The 19,625-nt window shown below is 45.4% G+C and overlaps 1 protein-coding gene across 4 annotated transcripts in view; it reads right to left on the reverse strand.

Annotated features, from left to right (window-relative positions):
* LOC114592524 (alpha-2-macroglobulin-like) overlaps positions 1-19,625 on the reverse strand; it is a 63,197-nt gene that overhangs the window by 13,680 nt on the left and 29,892 nt on the right. For 3 of the 4 annotated variants that reach the window (XM_077923096.1, XM_077923099.1, XM_077923098.1), the window contains 11 exons: positions 19,380-19,522; positions 18,571-18,720; positions 16,648-16,800; positions 14,140-14,218; positions 11,105-11,246; positions 8,456-8,690; positions 8,156-8,282; positions 6,453-6,574; positions 4,797-4,848; positions 3,847-3,933; positions 1,928-2,104 (listed from right to left, as the gene is read on the reverse strand). In XM_077923096.1, coding sequence (XP_077779222.1) covers positions 1,928-2,104; positions 3,847-3,933; positions 4,797-4,848; positions 6,453-6,574; positions 8,156-8,282; positions 8,456-8,690; positions 11,105-11,246; positions 14,140-14,218; positions 16,648-16,800; positions 18,571-18,720; positions 19,380-19,522 — 1,467 coding nt within the window. The remainder of the gene's footprint in view (positions 1-1,927; positions 2,105-3,846; positions 3,934-4,796; positions 4,849-6,452; positions 6,575-8,155; positions 8,283-8,455; positions 8,691-11,104; positions 11,247-14,139; positions 14,219-16,647; positions 16,801-18,570; positions 18,721-19,379; positions 19,523-19,625) is intronic. The other variant, XM_077923097.1, reaches the window with a different exon arrangement.

A 19,625-nucleotide genomic window follows, 5' to 3' on the forward strand; every position in this document is an offset into this window, starting at 1 on the left:
CTTCTTGAGAACACAGACATTTTGGACCTAGAAGGTTTTGACAATGCTTTTGGGTGGCATGCATATCTGTGGTATGACAAGGTTAAAGTGCATAAGGCTTTTAAAAATCATATTGTCAGAAGAACATTGTTTAATGTCTGGACAAGATATAAAGACTTACTTGAAAATAAAACCCCAAGGTGGTTATCGCCTATGGAAGCGAAGGCTCTGAAAAAACTCAATATGGAGGCCAATTGGCCAAAATATTGAGAGATTTTGGAACAGGAAGGTGACAAATTGAAATTGCAGAGTTTTGAGAAATTAAAGGATAAAGTGCGAGATTGGCTTCACTATTTTCAAATAAGAGAGGCTTATAATCTAGATAAAAAAATTGGTTTCCAGGTGGAAAAATCAAAACTAGAAACAGAATTGTTAGAACCCAAAGCTAAGACATTATCAAAAATGTACAACCTGCTGCTGAAATGGAATACTGAGGATGAAACGGTAAAATCTGCTATGATAAAATGGGCACAAGATATTGGTCATAACATTATGTTTACTGACTGGGAACAGTTGTGGACCACAGGTATGAAATTCACGGCATGTAATGCCTTAAGAGAGAATATTATGAAAATGATATACAGGTGGTACATGACCCCAGTCAAGCTTGCAAAAATCTATCATCTGCCCGATAATAAATGTTGGAAATGTAAAGAGACTGAAGGTACATTCTTTCACCTCTGGTGGACGTGCCCAAGGATTAAGGCTTTCTGGGAAATGATGTATAATGAATTGAAAAAGGTATTTAAATATACCTTCTTGGAGAAACCAGAGGCCTTTCTCCTGGGTATGGTCGGCCAAGTGGTGCCAAAGAAGGACAGAACTTTTTTTATGTATGCTACAGCAGCAGCAAGAATACTCACTGCAAAGCATTGGAAGACACAAGACCTACCCACCCTGGAAGAATGGCAGATGCAAGTAATGGACTATATGGAATTGGCTGAAATGACCGGCAGAATCCGAGACTAGGGAGAAGAATCGGTGGAAGAAGATTGGAAGAAATTTAAAATCTATCTACAGAAACACTGTAAAATTATTGAATGTTAAAGACGTTGGAATAAAATGAAGTGGTTCTAGTAATAAGGTAAAAAAAGAATATGCAAGAAGGGATGGATACCAGATGAAAATTTGAAGCTAGAATACGTGAAGATAAATAATTAAGGGTAAAATATGAGGTTATGAATTTGCTGAATAAATTTTTAAATGGAATACAAAAAAGGGAGGTGTGAGGACGTCACAAAAATAAGTAAATGAATGTAAGATATTATAAAAGAGGGATTTTTAGTTTTTTTTTTACTTTTTTCTCTTTATGTTAAATTTTTGGTTTTTGTATCTTTATAATTTTTTTCTCTTGCGTGTTATTATTTTGTAACTCTTTTATTTTTTATCCATTTTTTTAAAAAATAAATTTGTATACCGCCCTTCACCCAAAGATCCCTCGGCTGCTCCCTCGGCCAATAAAGTGAGATGAGCGCCGCAACCCCAGAGTCGTCTGTGACTGGACCTAACGGTCAGGGGTCCCTTTACCTTTACCTTTACCTTTACCTTTACTTTTCAGGGGAGGAAAGGTTACTCAGCCACACAACCAAGGGGGCGGTGATGGATGCTCAGAGGCTATGTGGACATCAAGAGAAGACACGCCACCCTCAGTTTCTCAATAGTTTCAAAGTGTGTCCTGAACTCAAAGCCCCAGTGATTAAAATTGGTCGCTACTAGCAATCCAACAACTAGTGTGGTAGTTAATTAATGTATTGATTTCAGTCCAGTAAAGCCGGCAGCCATGCTTATAAATATGTTGTGAGTGAATCCACATTGTTCCTCCCGCCCTGCAGGAAACAACAAATGTGGAATTCTCCCCGTACATCCTCTCCTCACAAGTTTTTCTCACCAGCCACTAAGTATCCGATGGCCTTGGACTTCACCTCCTCAGTCAGCTGCTCAGTCTTATTCAGGTACTCCAGGATGTAGATGTTGGGGGCAAAGAGGGCCAAGTTCTGCTCCCCACAGCCGTAGGGCATCTGAAGAAGCTGGTGGAGGTTCTCTATAGCTGTTCCGAGGATGTCCCCTGGGATGTGGGAAGAGGAGGGGAGGGAAAAGATTGGATGGAATATGAGGGGATGGTGCAGAGCCACGAAGTGAAATGCAGACAAAAGAAAACATCAAAGCAATGCAAATTCCCATAAGGAATAATAATAATAATAATAATAATAATAATAATAATAATAATAATTTATTTATACCCCAGCCACTCTGGGCGGCTCCCAATTGAGTGTTAAAAACAATACAGCATTAAATATTAAAAACTTCCATAAACACAGATCAGGAAATCACAGATCAGGGAGTGGGAAATAGTTCAGGTGGAAATGTACATAATGAAAATGCTGTGGAGGAGAGAATGGCCAGATGGAAGCAGATAAATATTAAGTGCTAATAAGATACAAATCTATGCAATGTGTATTAGCAACATAACACCTGCCTGCCTTGTATGTTTAATCTAACAAGTGCAAGTACAGCCGTACCTCAGAAGTCGAACAGAATCCATTCCGGAAGTCCATTTGACTTCCCAAATGTTCGACTTCCAAAGCGCGGCTTCTGTTTAGCTGCAGTCAATCTGAAACCGCAGACGCCCCATTGGACATTCCGCTTCCAAAAGAACATTTGAAAACCGGACCACTTACTTCCGGTTTTCGATCATTTGGGAGCCAGAATGTTTGGCTCCCAAGGCATTCGGGAGCCGAGGTACGACTGTACACTGATTAAAAGCTATTTGTTATTTAAACTTTAAAAAGAGTGTGTGTTTTGCGTAATTTTTATAGAACGGAAAAGGGAACTAGTTAAAGGGTTAAACAACCCGGTCTGCTTCCTTCACATAGTTCTGTAAATGGGAACTAGAGTCTAATTCCCACATATTATCAGTGCCAGATTACATGAGAAATGACTGGGCTCAGATGGAGGCATAATTAAGGAGGCAAGGAGAGGCCAGGCCAAGAAAGAATGTGCTAGAATAAGGGAAAAGACAAGGTGAAAATAAGCGCAAATATTTACAGCATGTAGCATTGAGTTCCAGAAAGATACATTCTTTTCCAGCATACTCCATTTCATTACCCCTGCCACTTCATTTCTCTTCCCAAAAGTTTGCTAGCATCCCATGTCCATGGTGCATGCTCAATCCTCATTGAGCTGTTCCATTCCACCCCAGCTCTAGCCCTTAGCTCTCCTTCCACAACTTTGTTTGCTACTTCTGCAAATCTTGGGTCTGCTCCAAGCCTGCTGACTATCGGAGCCTCTATACAACCCAGCTGTAAAGACTACTACTTCGGCTCTCCTCTGACGGTGATTAACGACCTAAGCCTTTGAATGAGACTTCAGGCACGCTCCCCTTTAATCAGAGTACTCAGACAGCAGCAGAAGGAGACATGAAATGTGTGCTACATTGCTGCTTTATTTCTGACTACGCAGGACAGAAAAGAATATGCATCTGCTCTCTGTGAGAGACAGAAAACAACAGGAACAAAGAAAGAGGAAACTTCAACATCCGTCTCCCGTGAGATTTCCAACAGTCTGGAATGTCAACAGAGTCTTGTGACTCCAAGAACTGCACAGTGGCGTAACAGAAACCTAACACTGACATCTATGTGGTCGGTGCTGTCTTGACTTCATAAGCGACTGCACTCAGCCCAGGACGTTGGAACTGGAGAGAGCTATTCACATGCAGAAGGGTGAAGACTGGGCCAGATGGTGTGGAATATAGAGCATTTACACAGGGTCTCTGAGAAGCCTGAGTCCCGAAAAGTTTTCATGACTTACCCAGCACACAGAAGGAGGCCCTGGCCGAGCCCTCCACCACGTTGCCTGGCAGCTTTAAAGAAACAGGTCCTGATGACTTCGACTTCTCTGCAAGCAGAACAGAGGGAGTTTTGATCATTCCTGTTGCCTGATATTACAGCCTCTCTTCCAGTTAGCGGGAACATTTGCACGCCTACTCTTTGTTCCCTTCCAGGTTTGAGGAGCTATGGGCTGATAATTTATGGTTGGCTTCAAAGGAGTTTTGGAAGCAAGAAACAAGAAGACCCTCTCTTGGGCTCAAGGGAGAGGGATGCATTGTATTTGACTTGATACGCATAAATATTATTGCTTGTAATAGTTGTCATCCTGCAAGTAAAGAGTCGTCTTCAAAATCTTGTGTGTGGAGTCTACTTCATCACTAGGGCTTTGAGGGTGAAAGCACTGAATCACTCTACATGACTCAGAAAAATAGCTAACAAAGGGTGTGTAATTACTACTATAAATAATAATAATAATTGTCACTTTGCTTCACTCTGTGAGAAAAGCAACTACTTTGTTAACATTTTTTTTTACCAACAAATGGAAATGGTTTATTGAATATTTACAGATAAATTATAAAACAGATAAAAACATTGCCAAGATTATTGTAATAACCTGCAGTTTTATAAGAGTATATATTTAAAGAAGATGAATAAATGAGTAAATTAAGTTAATTTGGACATGCAGAAGTTATTAAAAACTAATTTAATTTAAGGAACCGCAGAAAGAGGGGGAAGGAAGTCAAGTTTTGAAATGTCAAAATGATTGTAAAATCAGTGAAATGTATAAACTGAAAAGTATGAATAAATAAATAAGAGAAAAGCAACTGATGATGACGATGATGTTTCTGTATGGTGCAGTTGTGCCCTTTCCAGTTCTGTGAGATTCATACAGAGAAATGGGTAGGGAGGCCTCCATTAGCCGTCACTTACCAGCTGCACAGAGCAGGTTGCTGAAGACCACATCCTTCTCAACGCCTTCCGGCTTCATGAGAGGAGAGAAAAGAAAAGGAGAGGGGAGAATGAAATAAATTCTGCATTCCAGCAGTGTGCAGAAAGAAATACAGTCATACCTCGGGTTGAATGTGCTTCGGGTTGAGCGCTTTCGGGTTGCGCTCCACAGCAATCTGGAAGTAACGGAGCACACTACTTCCGGGTTATGCCACTTGCGCATGCGCAGACGCTCAAAATGACATCACGCGCATGCGCGGAAGCAGCAAAACGCGACCCACGCATGCGCAGACACACAGTCACATCTTATGTTCTATTCAGGATGCGAACGGGGCTCTGGAACAGATCCCGTTCGCATCCCGAGGTACCACTGTAGTCTGGAAGGATAAAGAAAACTTTATCCTGTAGTTGGAAGGATAAAGAAAACTTAATGTGTATTCCTCATGGCAAACAAAGCCATTCTAAATGTTATTTGGTTATTACAAACCCTAAGGTCCCTGTATATGAATTTTACATGCAGCCAAGATGGGGCCAATAAGTTAACACACTGGCACATGCTAGCTCACATTGACTGAAACTTGGAAAAGAAGCAGGAAGCAGACCCTGAAAGGAAATAGTTTACCTTACTATTAAGAAATCAATATTTTAAACATCAAACAGAACAACTCTGAGCTTTTTTTTGAGGGAAGCTGACCAAAGTTATTGAGCTTTTTTGGGTTGCCTTATTTCAAGTGCCCAAGCCAAGTGTATAAAACGACCCCAAATTTTGGACTACTTTTTTTTTTTTTTTTTTTTTAGTAAAATCATTGTCTTCTACACAGGAGAGTACAGTAATTGACGAAAGAGAAGGAACCAGTGAGGAGGAAGAGCAAGTTCCCATTCTCTCTTTATTCCCCAATGATTCAGGCAACGTATTGCAAAAGATGTTGCTCTGCCATGCCCTCCAGTGACAATGGTGGGAGGAAGAAGCGGGACAATCCGGAATCAAATCAGAAACCGGGACTGCTTCTGTAAATCCAGGACTGTCTTTGGAAAATAGGGACACTTGGAGGGTCTGCTTTACTCCCCACAAAATCACACTTATGCAACCCCAAATCAAGATTAAAGCAGCCCTCGTACCCAGGGGCATAGGAAGGGGGTGGACTCAGTGGCATAGCGTGGGTTGTCAGCACCCGGGGCAAGGCAAGTAATTTGCGCCCCCTAACCCGTGGATTTGCCCTAAACCCAATGTTGCGCCCGGTGCGGCCGGCCCCCCCTGCACCCCCATGCTACGCCACTGGGTGGACTGCCCTGTGTGCCTTGACTGAGGGGGGTGACATTCGGCGTGCGGCCTGCCTGTGACTCCCAAGCCTACCCTGAGCAGTTGGGGTAAGGGGGGAGTTGCACCACTTTGCCAGTGGTGTTTCCCCCTTCCCCCTTTGTTTTGACAACTTGGGGGAGGCTTGGGAATCACGGGTGGGTGGAATGCCAAATGTCCACCATGAGTGGCTTGCTCTGCACCCAGCTGCAGGGCACACACGCTGTTCCGGGCACCCGAGCGGCAATCCTGTGCCTGGGAGGGCACCCTCCACACCACGCCCCCCTCGGGAGCGTGCCTGCCCTGGGCAGTGCAGGGATATGCTCTGCCATCATTCATACCTCGACCAAAATGGATTTGATCACAGTGTCCTTCTGCCCTTTGTGGGGCGTCTCCACTATTTCGTTCCCACAGAGCTGTTCAGAGTTCAGGGCTTCGGCGCTCGCTGTGAAGTTTATTTCCCCTAGAAGAGAAAAAAGGGCCGCCCTCATTCTATTTTGCATGGTTCACTTGCAATCCTTTCCATTGTTATCAGAGAGCCAGTGTGGTGTAGTGGTTAAGAGCAGTGGACTCGTAATCTGGTGAACCGGGTTCGCGTCTCCACTCCTCCACATGCAGCTGCTGGGTGACCTTGGGCTAGTCACACTTCTCTGAAGTCTCTCAGCCCCACTCACCTCACAGAGTGTTTGTTGTGGGGGAGAAAGGGAAAGGAGAATGTTAGCTGCTTTGAGACTCCTTAAAGGTAAAGGGACCCCTGACCATTAGGTCCAGTCGTGACCGACTCTGGGGTTGTGGTGCTTATCTCGCTTTACTGGCCGAGGGAGCTGGCGTACAGCTTCTGGGTCATGTGGCCAGTATAACAAAGCTGCTTCTGGCGAACCAGAGCAACGCACGGAAACACTGTTTACCTTCCCGACAGAGTGGTACCTATTTATCTACTTGCACTTTGACGTGCTTTTGAACTGCTAGGTTAGCAGGAGCAGGGACCGAGCAACGGGAGCTCACGCCGTCACGGGGATTCGAACCGCCAACCTTCTGATTGGCAAGTCCTAGGCTCTGTGGTTTAACCCACAGCGCCACCCGCGTCTCTTTGAGACTCCTTAGGGTAGTGATAAAGTGGGATATCAAATCCAAACTCTTCTTCTTCTATCAGGCTATTTAAAGTTGGGAGAGAAATCTATGCATACCCAAAATGTAGGCAGTAGCCAAATTTGCTACAGTACAGTCATACCTCGAGTTGCGTTTGCTACGCGTTGCATTTTTTTCTGGTTACGAACGCGGCAAACCCGGAAGTGTTTATTTCCAGGTTCCCCGCTTTGGACATGCACAGGAGCGATCTGCACACTTTGCGCATGCGCACTCTATCGCGTCACATGCACGTGCGGCACTCTACTTATGGACTTTTTGGGGTGCAAATGGCACCCCGGAATGGATCACGTCTGTAAGTAGAGGTACCACTGTATTTGATCAAGTTGATGGACTATGCCAAAATGGCTAAAATGACTAAAAAAAATCAGAAATCAGGAAGACCAAAATTCTAACAAGGAATGGGGGAAATTTATAGTTTATCTTAAAAACCGTTGTAAATAGTTAAAATCGTTAGTAGGATTGGAATAACACTTGTAGTTTAATGGTGAATTTTGGACACAATAGAGATGTAAAAGATTTGGATTATCATAAAAGATGCAGGAGGAAATGATAAACAATAGGACCGACAAAGGGGAGGAGGGAAGTCCGGGAGATTCTTTGGAATCTTGTTTCTATGTTGTATGTATGTTGGATATCTGACTGTAAATATTTAATCTGAAAAATATATATATTGTATTTACATGCCGGAAGTGCACACACACACTTTCACTGCAGTCTAAGGGAGATAACTCTGTAGGAGGAATCAGGACTCTTTGCATTTATACATACCCCTGATCTAAGAGTTTGGTAAAGGACCCCTGGACAGTTAAGTCCAGTCAAAGGCAACTATGTGGTTGCGGCGCTCATCTCGCTTTCAGGCAGTGGTGATTACCCAGTTCCTAGTATTGCTGCTTACCCAGAGATTTGGGAGTTACTGTCCAAGAGACTGTTTTCCTTTCACTGGCACACAGGCAGTAAGATTCCTCCTCCTTCTCCACAGGGGAAGCCACAAACTCAGCAGAGGGGGCCAGCGAGATACTGACCTGTCCGTGAACAGAAAGGCGTTAGCGGGGAGGGAACAAAAGTCTCTCGCCACTCAAGAGACTGGGGTGCCTGCAGCAATATGATTCCGTGCCTAGGCGATCCAAATTCTATGCCAAGGAAAAGAGGGTGAGGAGTTTCCGGGAATCGGGAGCCAAGCTAGGGCGTTCCTCACCCTGACACAGCGCTGCATGTAGGTGAAGACGGTGGCCTTCAGGGTGAACGCTTCGCCCCGCACCACAGAGTAGGGCAAGGTCAGATCCAGGAAGAATGGCTGGAAGGCCTTGAGGGAGGCAGCCTGGGCCAGCCCAAAGCCCACATCCGGGGACAAGCAGAAAGCTCCAGCCTTCCACTCAGTGATGGTGTCCGGAATGGTCACGGGGATGTCAATTTCGCCTTGGGACTCGCTGCTGAGGGACAGAGAAGAACAGGAATCAAAGAATCATAGAGTTTGAAGGGGTCCCAATGGTTTTATATATATGTATGTGTATATACATATACATATACATATACATATACATATACATATACATATACATATACATATACATATACATATACATATATTTTCAGATATACACATTCCACTGATTTTACAGTCATTTTGACATTTTAAAACTTGACTTCCTTCCCCCTCTTTCTGCGGTTCCTTAACTTTGTTTTTAATACTTTTTGCATATCCAAATTAACTTAACTTATTTATTTCTCTTACTCTTATGTACCGTAACTGCAGGTTATTACAATAACCCTGCCAGTGTTTTTATCTGTTTACAATTTGTCTGTAAATGTTCAATAAACCATTTCCATTCTTTTATTAAAAGTTTGTTATCTTGATTTCTTATTCTTCCAGTAAGTTTTGCCTTTTTTGCATATTCCATACAGTTTCATATCCATTCTTCCTTTGCTGGGACTTCTGCTTCTTTCCATTTTGGGGCAAGTACCACTCTTGCTGCTGTAGTCGTATACATGAATAAATTTCTATACAATTTAAGTAGTTCTGTCCCTATAATTCCCAAGAGAAAGGCTTCTGGTGGTTTTTTACAAACATTATTTTAAACATCCTTTTCATTTCATTGTATATTTTCCCTTCCTCCCCCACAACAAACACTCTGTGAGGTGCATGTGGAGGAGCGGAGACGCGAACCCGGTTCACCAGATTACGAGTCTACTGCTCTTAACCACTGCACCACACTGGCTTTTGCTTTTCCCCCTTCTCTCTGAGACAACATGAGAGACGACATGTTTCTTTGTCTTGATTTATGATTAATAGATCTGTAGTTGTAGTATGACTTCACAAGCCTCACGCCTATTCTGTGTGTGCAGTTCTATCTGCTGATAGCGTGCCCTGGTTCTGAAGCCCGGGTCGCTGATTTACATCAGAGCAGAGGTCGATGGAAGGAGTCGGCTGAGCTGAGGCTTGCCAGCTGGCCTCCCCGCCCTCTGCATGTTGACAAAGCCCCAGCAATGTTTGATCCATCTTCAATGTGACAGGCCTTTATTTTTCTGAAGATGGCCGTGCAGGGTGAGGAACATTTTCATAGCTCCCTTCATTTCCCATCACCAGGGAAATCCTGTAAAATGCACACCACTTCCAAGTATTCAAGGTGCTATCAAGAGCCTTGTCCTTCATTAATTTGCCTAATTCTCCCTAGGGTTATGGCTCGTAATAGGGCAGAGATTTTGTGGGGTGGGGGCTGTGTGGCCTTCCCATTGTTGTTGGGCTCCAACTCCCATCAGCTCCGGGCTGGATGGCCTGTGAGCAGGTATGATGGAGGTTGTATGGCAGTAACACCTGGAGGGCCACAGGTTCTCAGCATTTCTTTCAAGGGATTTTCGCTACGGACTCCCCCAGCACCACCACTGCCCTATTGATTATAATGGTTTTAATTGACACCGAAATGGGAATGCTTATGTGTAATGGTGAAAGGGTTTAATGCTGGAAAATTCCACTGCCGTACTCTAAGGGACTCTGAGCCTTAACTGAGTTGATAATGGAATGTTGTTTTCTGCAATCTAACATATGAGTGTTTAACCTTAGATCACATGGGAGGTATTGAATTGAATTGCAACTTCGCCATCTTGGAAGGGTGATGGCTGGAGTCCTTTGTTCCTGGGCTCTGTGAGAGTGAGGATGTAGATGAAGCTTTCCAGATAAACAGCCCCAGGCAGGATGCAGGTTGTGGGGAGAGACAGACCTCTGTTTCTAGGTCTGTTGAAATTGTTTGACATTTTGTAAGATGCCGAGCCTATGCCTTGGACTGGCATATGTCTTATGGAGTTGTTTGGATGCTTTTGTTTTGTTTTGAAGAAAGTTCCGCAAGCAAAGCTTTCGTTGAACAGTGCTTCATTTCCAAAGGAGCCCGTTTTTATGCATCCACTCGCTTCAAACTGCATAATATTAATATCTGCAATATGCGCACCCCACAAAGTCTGAAAACCACTACAGTGGTACCTCACAAGACGAAATTAATTCATTCTGCGAGTTTTTTCGTCTTGCGATTTTTTCGTCTTGCGAAGCACGGACTTTGGAAAAGCTTCAAAAATCACCAAAGTCTTCAAAAACCTCAAAAAGGCTACCACACTGCGTGCTATGAGTTGCTCCTCGAAGTCAAGTCGCAACTGCACCCCCTGAATGCACGGTTTTAAGAAAAAGGAAACAAACTTGCAAGACAAAGGAAACAAACTTGCAAGACATTTTCGTCTTGCAGAGCAAGCCCATAGGGAAATTCGTCTTGCGAAGCAACTCAAAAAACGAAAAACTCTTTCGTCTTGCGAGTTTTTCGTCTTACGAGGCATTCGTCTTGAGAGGTACCACTGTACTTACTTCACTATCCACGTGTTCCAGAGCCACGTCTCGGGAAAGTAGCTCCTAACAGTCTCCTGCTGTCTTTCTGTTCTTGCAGCTTCTCGTGCAGGAATGCTTGGAGCTCCTGGCAGTCCACTCTCAGTTTGAATCCGTTGCTCAACTTGAAGGAAGACAGAGCATAGATGATGGCCATTGTTATTCGGACTCAATGAACAGAAAGCCCTCTTGATTTCAGTAGGTACACTCTGAGTGGGACTGTTGGATATTGCCCTAAATTATGTACAGTGGTGCCCAGCAAGACGAACGCCTCGCAAGACGAAAAACCCGCTAGACGAAAGGGTTTTCCGTTTTGGAGGCGCTTCGTAAAACAAATTCCCCTATGGGGTTGCTTCGCAAGACGAAAAAAATCTTGCATCCCCCTGCGGTTTTCCCCCGCTTTTTTCTTCCTTTTTTTAAGCCGCTAAGCCGCTTATCAGCTGTTCCGCTGATAAGCCGCTTAACAGCTGATCGCTGGAAGCCGCTTGACAGCTGTAGCGCTAATCCGCTAAGCTGTCAATGGGCTTGCTTTGCAAGACGAAAAAACCGCTATACGAAGAGCCTCACGGAATGGATTAATTTCGTCTTGCAAGGCACCACTGTACTTTATTTCCACAGTGGTGACCAGAGAAGAAATGACCACTGGGAGGAGAGCAGAGATAAGTAACACCACAGTGCATCTGTAACAGCAAAACCGAGACCTTCCTCTGCTCCAGCTGCAATTAAACATGTCTCTCCCATACAGCCACAGCAAGTGCTCTAACTCACCAACGGTTTAACTTTACCCCTAAGGCCGCACTCTTACATTATCTCTTGAGACAGATGCCAACTAATTTATTTATTTAATTTCATTTTGTTTTTCTTTGTACTCTCTATCTCTCTCTCTTTGTGTATGTGCGTGTGTGTCATAAATTGTGTTTCATACACAGCTGTCTTGTGTGTATGTGTCTGTGTTTACAATCTAACCCCTAACCTCCATTGAAGCACCCAATTTCTATTTGGTTCCACTTAACTTTTAAGCCATTTCACTTTTTAAAACAAAAGGTAGAATTCTGCAAATCACCATGTGTCCTCTAAGGCCTATACAGTGGTACCTCAGGTTAAGTACTTAATTCGTTCCGGAGGTCTGTACTTAACCTGAAACTGTTCTTAACCTGAAGCACCACTTTAGCTAATGGGGCCTCCTGCTGCCACCGCGCTGCCAGAATCCGATTTCTGTTCTTATCCTGAAGCAAAGTTCTTAACCTGAAGCACTATTTCTGGCTTAGTGGAGTGTGTAACCTGAAGTGTATGTAACCCGAGGTACCACTGTAACCATGTTCTATTGCTGCTGAGTGACTAATTAATCTATGCCATTTAAATAGCACGATATTTTATGATAACGGTGGCAAATTCATAAGCGCGCAATAGAAAAAAATACCGTGTTTTTCGCACCATAGGGCGGGGAAATCAAGAAAGAAAAAAATTTCCCCCAGCCCCAAAGAGCAGTGTACAGGCTGCACACAACCTCTCCCTGCTGGAGGGGTTGCTATGGCACAAGCCAAGGCAGCAAGCAGGATGGATCCCGCTCGCTGTTTTGGCTTCCCCTTTAGCCCCGTGCAGCCTCTCCTTTCCGGGAGACGCTGCACAGGGCTTTCCTGGCTTTACTGGGAGGTGGGGAGATTCCCTCATCTCTCCCAAAAGCCCGCAGAACCGCGCAACCCCTTTAAAGAGATAGCAGCTTCTCCTGGCTTTTCTGGGAAGTGGGGGAATTCACCCACCTCCCGCAAAACCGGCAGAAGCCGCGCAACTCCTTTAAAGAGATTGCTGCTTCTCCTGGCTTTTCTCGGAGGTGGGAGAAGGGACTGATGCGGCCAGTCAGTCCCTTCTCCCTCCTGTGGAAAAGCCCGCAAGAGCGCACGGAGCTTGTGTGCAGCTCTTGGGGGCTTTTCCTGCCTGCCTCCCCCCTGCATTCGCTCCATAGGACACACACACATTTTCCCTTGCTTTTTAGGAGGGGAAAAGTGCGTCCTATGGTGCGAAAAATACGGTACACTCTGAATCTATCTTTGGGCAAATACTGGTACATTGGAACCTCGGTTCCCAAATGCCTCTGTTCTTGTATGTTTTGGTTCCCGGATGCTGAAAACCCAGAAGTAAATGCTTCCATTTTCAAATGTTTTCAGAACTTGAACGACACGACTTCTGCGGAGTGCAAGAAGCTCTTGCAACCAATGGGAAGCCATGCCTCGGTTTTCGAACATTTCGCAAGCTGAACGGGCTTCTGGAATGGATTTCATTCAGGAACCGAGGTTCCACTGTAAACTTTCTATTTACAGCATGCAAATGCCGGAAGGGATGAGGCAAGTGAAACTCTTTCTGAAAACCCTTCTGCCAAGTATCTTAATATTTTAAAAAAATATATAGGGCTGCAGAACTAGGCACTCAGCAAAAGTTTTAGTCATTGCCTCAAGGCCCTTAGGGATGTAGAGGGTAGCTGGATGTACATTTGCAAGCAACCCTTCAGCCAATGTGAGAACAGGATGCTAGAGAAGATTTGCCATTGGCTCTTCTTAAGCTGTTATCGTTCCTCTTAAATTTGCAGAGCTTATAAATGATTTTGAGGGCATTATGAAGATGGAAGATCAAACGTATCCATTCTTAAGGAAATCAGCCCTGAGTGCTCACTGGAAGGACAGAGCGTGAAGCTGAGGCTCCAATACTTTGGCCACCTCATGAGAAGAGAAGACTCCCTGGAAAAGACCCTGATGCTGGGAAAGATTGAGGGCGCAAGGAGAAGGGGATGACAGAGGATGAGATGGTTGGACAGTGTTCTCGAAGCTACAAACATGAGTCTGACCAAACTGCGGGAGGCAGTGGAAGGCAGGAGTGCCTGGTGTGCTCTGGTCCATGGGGTCACGAAGAGTTGGACACGACTAAACAACTAAACAACAACATGAAGATGGAACGAAGGCTAACTGGAGGAAATCCCACCCCTACTCCCACAATTGCCACCAACATTGCCACCAGGTTCTTACTGGCATATATTGGTATCTCTTCACTGCAAAGGTTAGGCTTCTGTATCTCGATGCTGGTAAAAACTTTCAAGCCAAAGTCCTGCAAAATGAGAAAATGAGCCAGTATGAACCCTTCTCTAGAGCGTTATGCCTTCCCAAACAGCATATGTGTCTCTGTTCCTGAATACCTGACCAGGAGAGTCTCTACCTAATCTGGATTAACCCTTCAGGAGCTGAACATCCTCCTCTGCCCACTGCTGGGTGGTCTGGAAGGATACAGGGGGATAGAGAAACATTTTTCTCCCTCTCTCATAGAATCAAAGAATTGCAGAGTTGTAAGGGTGTGCGGTGCGCGACAGGGTGAGCTCCTGTTGCTCGGTCCCTGCTCCTGCCAGCCTAGCAGTTCGAAAGCACGTCAAAGTGCAAGTAGATAAATAGGTTTCCCTCCAGCAGGAAGGTAAACGGCGTTTCCGTGCGCTGCTCTGGTTCACCAGAAGCGGCTTAGTCATGCTGGCCACATGACCCGGAAGCTGTCTGCGGACAAACGCCGGCTCCCTTGGCCTAAAGAGCAAGATGAGCACTGCAACCCCAGTTGTCCATGACTGGACCTAATGGTCAGGGGTCCCTTTATCTTTACCTAAGGGAACCCAAGGATAATCAAGTGGCCATCCAACCGCCTGCAACACAGGAATCTCAGCTAAAGCGTCCAGGACAGGTGGCCATCCAAACTTTGCTTAAAAACCTCCAAGGAAGAAGAGTCCACCACCTCTTATGGGAGTCCGTTCCACTGCCAAACAGTCTTACTGTCAGAAAGTTCTTCCTAATGATTAGTCAGAATCTCCTTTCTTGTAACTTGAAGCCATTGGTCCAGCCCCTACCCTCCAGAGCAGGTGAAAACAAGCCTGTTCCCTCTTTCATGTGACAGCCCTTGAAATATTTGAAGGGCTCCACAGCCTCTTTTCCAGGCTAAACATGCCCAGCTCCTTCAACCGTTCCTCATAAGGCTTGGTTTCCAGACCCTTGAAATATATATAAAAAATAAAATAAAAAAATAGTCCAGTAGCACCTTAGAGACCAACTAAGTTTGTTCTTGGTATAAGCTTCAGATACACTGAAACCATACCCTTATATATTGTGGGAGGGTGGGGTGGGGTGTTTCTCAGGAAGGTAGTAGGAGATGGGTGACTGACTCAATGGGTATGGTAAACCTGTTGTGTGTGTGTGTGTGTGTGTGTGTGTGTACACACACACATATTTCGACTGTGTCAGACCAACACATCTGTTTCTAGACCCTTGATCATCTTGGTTGCCCTCCTCTGTACATGTTCCAGCTTGTTGACATCTTCTTAAATTGTGGTGCCCAGAACTGGACACAGTACTCTCATGACATTAGAACTCATGGGCATCCAGTGAAACTGAATGTTGAAAGATTCAGGGCGGATTCAAAAAGCAGTTATTCACATGGTGCCTAGTTCAACTGTAAGGATGCAGGTGGCGCTGTGGTCTAAACCACGGAGCCTCTTGGGCTTGCCGATCAGAAGGTCGGCGGTTTGAATCCCCATGACGGGATGAGCTCCCGTTGCTGTGTCCCAGCTCCTGCCCACCTAGCAGTTCGAAAGCACGCCAGTGCAAGCAGATAAATAGGTACCAGTCCGGTGGGAAGGAAAACGGCATTTCCATGTGCTCTGGCCTCCATCTCATTGTGCCAGAAGTGGTTTAGTCCTGCTGGCCACATGACCTGGAAAGCTTTCTGTGGACAAACGCCAGCTCCCTCGGCCTGAAAGCGAGATGAGCACCGCAACCCCATAATCACCTTTGACTGGACTTAACCATCCAGGGGTCCTTTACCTTTACCTTTTATCTAGTTCAGCACTGAAACTCGCTTCCACAGGAGGGAGTGATGGCCACGAATGTGGATGGCTCAGAGGATCAGACAAATTAGGGGGAAAGGCTATCAGTGGCTACGAGCCATGATGGTGATGGTTTGCCTCCCCAGTTGGAGGCAGTGATGCTTCTGAATACCAGTCGCTGAAAACCACAGGAGGGGGGAAAGGGCTCTTGTGCTAGGATCCTGTTTGCAGGCTTCCCACAGGCATTTGGTTGAGCAATGTGAGAACACTGGACTAAACGCATTGGCCTGACCCAGCGGGCTCTTCTTAAGGTTACATAATCTCTCTGCAGAGGACAATAGCTTTTGGTGGAAAACGAACTGCAGGGGAATGGAAACATTGCTGCATGCGACGTATGCGGGGTGGAATGCAACACCGTGCTTCCTTACAGCCCTAGATTTTGGGTGGCTGAGCTGCCACTGTCACGCGGTGGGTCCCTACAATGTGCCCTCCTCTTCCTGGCAGACATTTCACTCCCGGAGAGATCACAGAATCATAGAATTGCAGAGTTGGAGTGGACCACAAGGATCACCTAGCCCAAACTCCTGCAATGAAGGACTCTCTCGCCCACATGGGGCTCATACCCATGACCCTGAGATTAAGGGTCTCATGCCAATGCAGCGGGTCCTTTGGCACTCACCTTGAGAATGTCATAGGCATCACCTTGACTGTAGCTGATGCCTCCCACAACAATATTTTTCCTACCCGTGCAGAGATCAAGGTACGGGTCAAGCAGGTAGTGGTGCCTGTAGATGTAACCTCGGAGGTCCTTCACAGGGAGCACATCATAAACCTGACCACAAAAGTAGCCACAATTAAGCATGTCCTAAAATGCCCCTGCTATTTTTTTTTTTACTATGTATTTTTTACAAAGTAATAATCATAAATAAGTAAGAATAAAAATGTGCACCTCGCCACGGAGACCATTCCATTGTTACTATCCAACCACCCACAATTTCAACACCTCTTGCGATGGTTTGACCCCTTTCCGTTTTAACAGTACAAATTCTACAAACGCCTTCCATATCTCCTCTAAATCACCTCTCCTCTAAAATATCCCTGCATGGCCACTGCAGAACAGCTCTGACCACCAGAAAGTTATTCCCAATATTTAGTTGGAATCTCTTTCCTTGTAATTTGACTCGGGTCCCACCCTCTGGCACAGCAGAAAACAAGCTTGCCCTGTCTTCAGCCTTGAAGGTAGCCATCAGATCACCTCTCAGCCTTCTCTTTCCCAAGGCTAAACATACTCAACTGTGCCTCACGAGACTTGGTTTCCAGGACACAGTTTGGACAGAAAGGAACGGGTCCATTCAACACTTTGCCAAACCGTTTCAAAAGTGGATACAGATGTTCTATGCATCCCCGGTCCTCAGTTTATCAGTCCGGCATATAACTGGAATGAAACTTAGTTTTTTAAAATTGTTGTATGCACCCCAGTCTCTGAAAAACGAGAGACCCCAGAGGTTCTAGTGGTTATCCAGAGTCTGGCTTCCTTGAGAAAGGAAGTGTTTTGGAGATATATGGCCTTGCCCCTGCGATTGAGGGGGCCAGGGCCATACAACGTCAGTGTTAAGCTAGTTCGTTCCACCTTAAGAGGAACAGGCTGTTGTGTGTCACATGTCTGTTTACTTTACAGCACAGCTTGCTGGGAACTTCCGTTTGTGTATAGCTTTTGCTTATGCTGTTTGCTTGGACACGAAGGGGAGCAGGCATGTTTTTCCTATTGTCCTGATTATGCTGAATAAAATGCCTGTAAATATGTTTTACACAGCCTCTAATCTGCCCTTCTGTTGCGAAGAGTTCTTATCTCTGCTGAGTTGCGTGTTGGAATCTCAAGCCTTGTCAGAGGAATTTGCCACTCTCCAGGCACCCGGCTTGAGTTCCTTGTTGACCTCCCTGTCTGCGGCTCCCGGCAGGATGCAGGCGAGGTCTCTATCGGCGATCCTCCTCAAACGTGAGAAGAACACACCACTCTTCCCTCCTCCCTGCCTTCCCCAGGAAGGGGAAAGAGACAGACAGAAATGTATTTACATGCCTTTATTTCTGTCTATGCAGCAGTACAGAGAAACACGTCTGCACTCTCCAAACACCAACAGCAGAGAGAAGAAACTCCACCCCTGTACTCCCAGTACAGGTCAGATGACACTCTGAGCTAACATCCGGTGCTCAGTACAGTGAATAGACTGTGCCTTTGTTCCCACGGTACAGTCCCAAACATCAACATCCTGTTTGGCTTTCCAGCCAGCTGCAGCTCGCTGCTGCATTGCTCCTTTTTCGTAACATTGCGTGCCCCGCTTCTGAAGCTTCTGAAGCTCTGGGTCGCAGATTCATGCTGCACCAAGGACTGGAGATCGCCCGGCTGCCGGCCAGTGGGCTGGAGCCAGCTGGGGGCCTGCCAATTGCCCCCGTTCCCTTGGATGCATCCCAACAGTCAGCACACCGGACATACATGCCACCTGGCTCGTGTACATGACATCAGCACACCCCATGGCACGGAAGCGCAAAAGTGGCTCTAGGAATGTTACACTTGAAGACAGCTTCAAAAGCAGATTTGACTCACAGTCTTAGGGGACATCTCAACTTCGGGCTTCAAGAGAAAGACACTCTTATCGACAGCATGGACAGCACAAAGGGAGCCTTTGGAGGCAGCAAGATGGAGGTGAGTTTTGCTGGTAGGGAGGCCTTCAGCATCAGAGAACCACAGATTCACCTGGAGGCATAAAGGGCATTTGAAAAAATTGTGAAAACAGGTTATTTATTGGGACGGAGTGATTTTTGAAGCTGTTGTTAAAGTTGCAAAACAGCAAAGCACGGGACGGAGCAATGGATAATTTCTGAAACAACAAGGGGATATCAACCCCGCCCAAGGCATGGTGGAGAACAGCAACAACTGGGAAAAGGCAGACATAACATTTTACAAGGACAGGAAGAAACACCACAGAATAATTGCCACACACAGAAAGAACAAGGATATAGTCAGGGTGCCTCACTTGTAGATCTATAAATCATTTAATGTGTCACCACAAATGGAAGTTATTAATATTGCAGTTGATGGATAAGGGATTCTTATTTTGACCGGAATGTAATTGAAATAAGATTTTGGAATGCAGAAGTAAAGAAAATAATCAAACCATCAAATCTTGCATGCAGGGGGCCACCTAAATTACATGACAGCACAGAGATAATCCCTTCTGGGATTTGTTTTCTCAGCTTGGGTTGCCCTCCTCAGCTGCCAACAAGTTAATATTCTGCTGGTCCAGCTGGAAAAAATGGTGCTCTATGGACTACCAAGTGAGAACTTTGGCAAAGGGAACAGAGAGCCTCGTGGCCATGTCTGCCCTGGGCCTCAGAGAGTCCCCACAACCTTACCTTGTTTGCGAAGCAGTTCTCCACGGTGAAATCTGCTGAATGGACCACTAGTTCTTTATTGGGCAAAATCGTGTAGAGAAGCAAACGGGCCAATGGAGCAGTGTCCATGTCAACAGAGAGGTCCAGAGAAAACACCCCTTTGGCTGGTAGATAACGAAATGTTAGTGGAAGTCTAAAAACAGACTTGAAATGATCCTTGCATAGTTTTGCCCCTAACAACAAATCTGCCCCTAGCAACAAGCTTTC

The sequence above is a fragment of the Podarcis muralis genome, chromosome 2 (genome assembly GCF_964188315.1).
Source record: "Podarcis muralis chromosome 2, rPodMur119.hap1.1, whole genome shotgun sequence".
In the NCBI taxonomy this organism is placed as follows: domain Eukaryota; kingdom Metazoa; phylum Chordata; class Lepidosauria; order Squamata; family Lacertidae; genus Podarcis; species Podarcis muralis.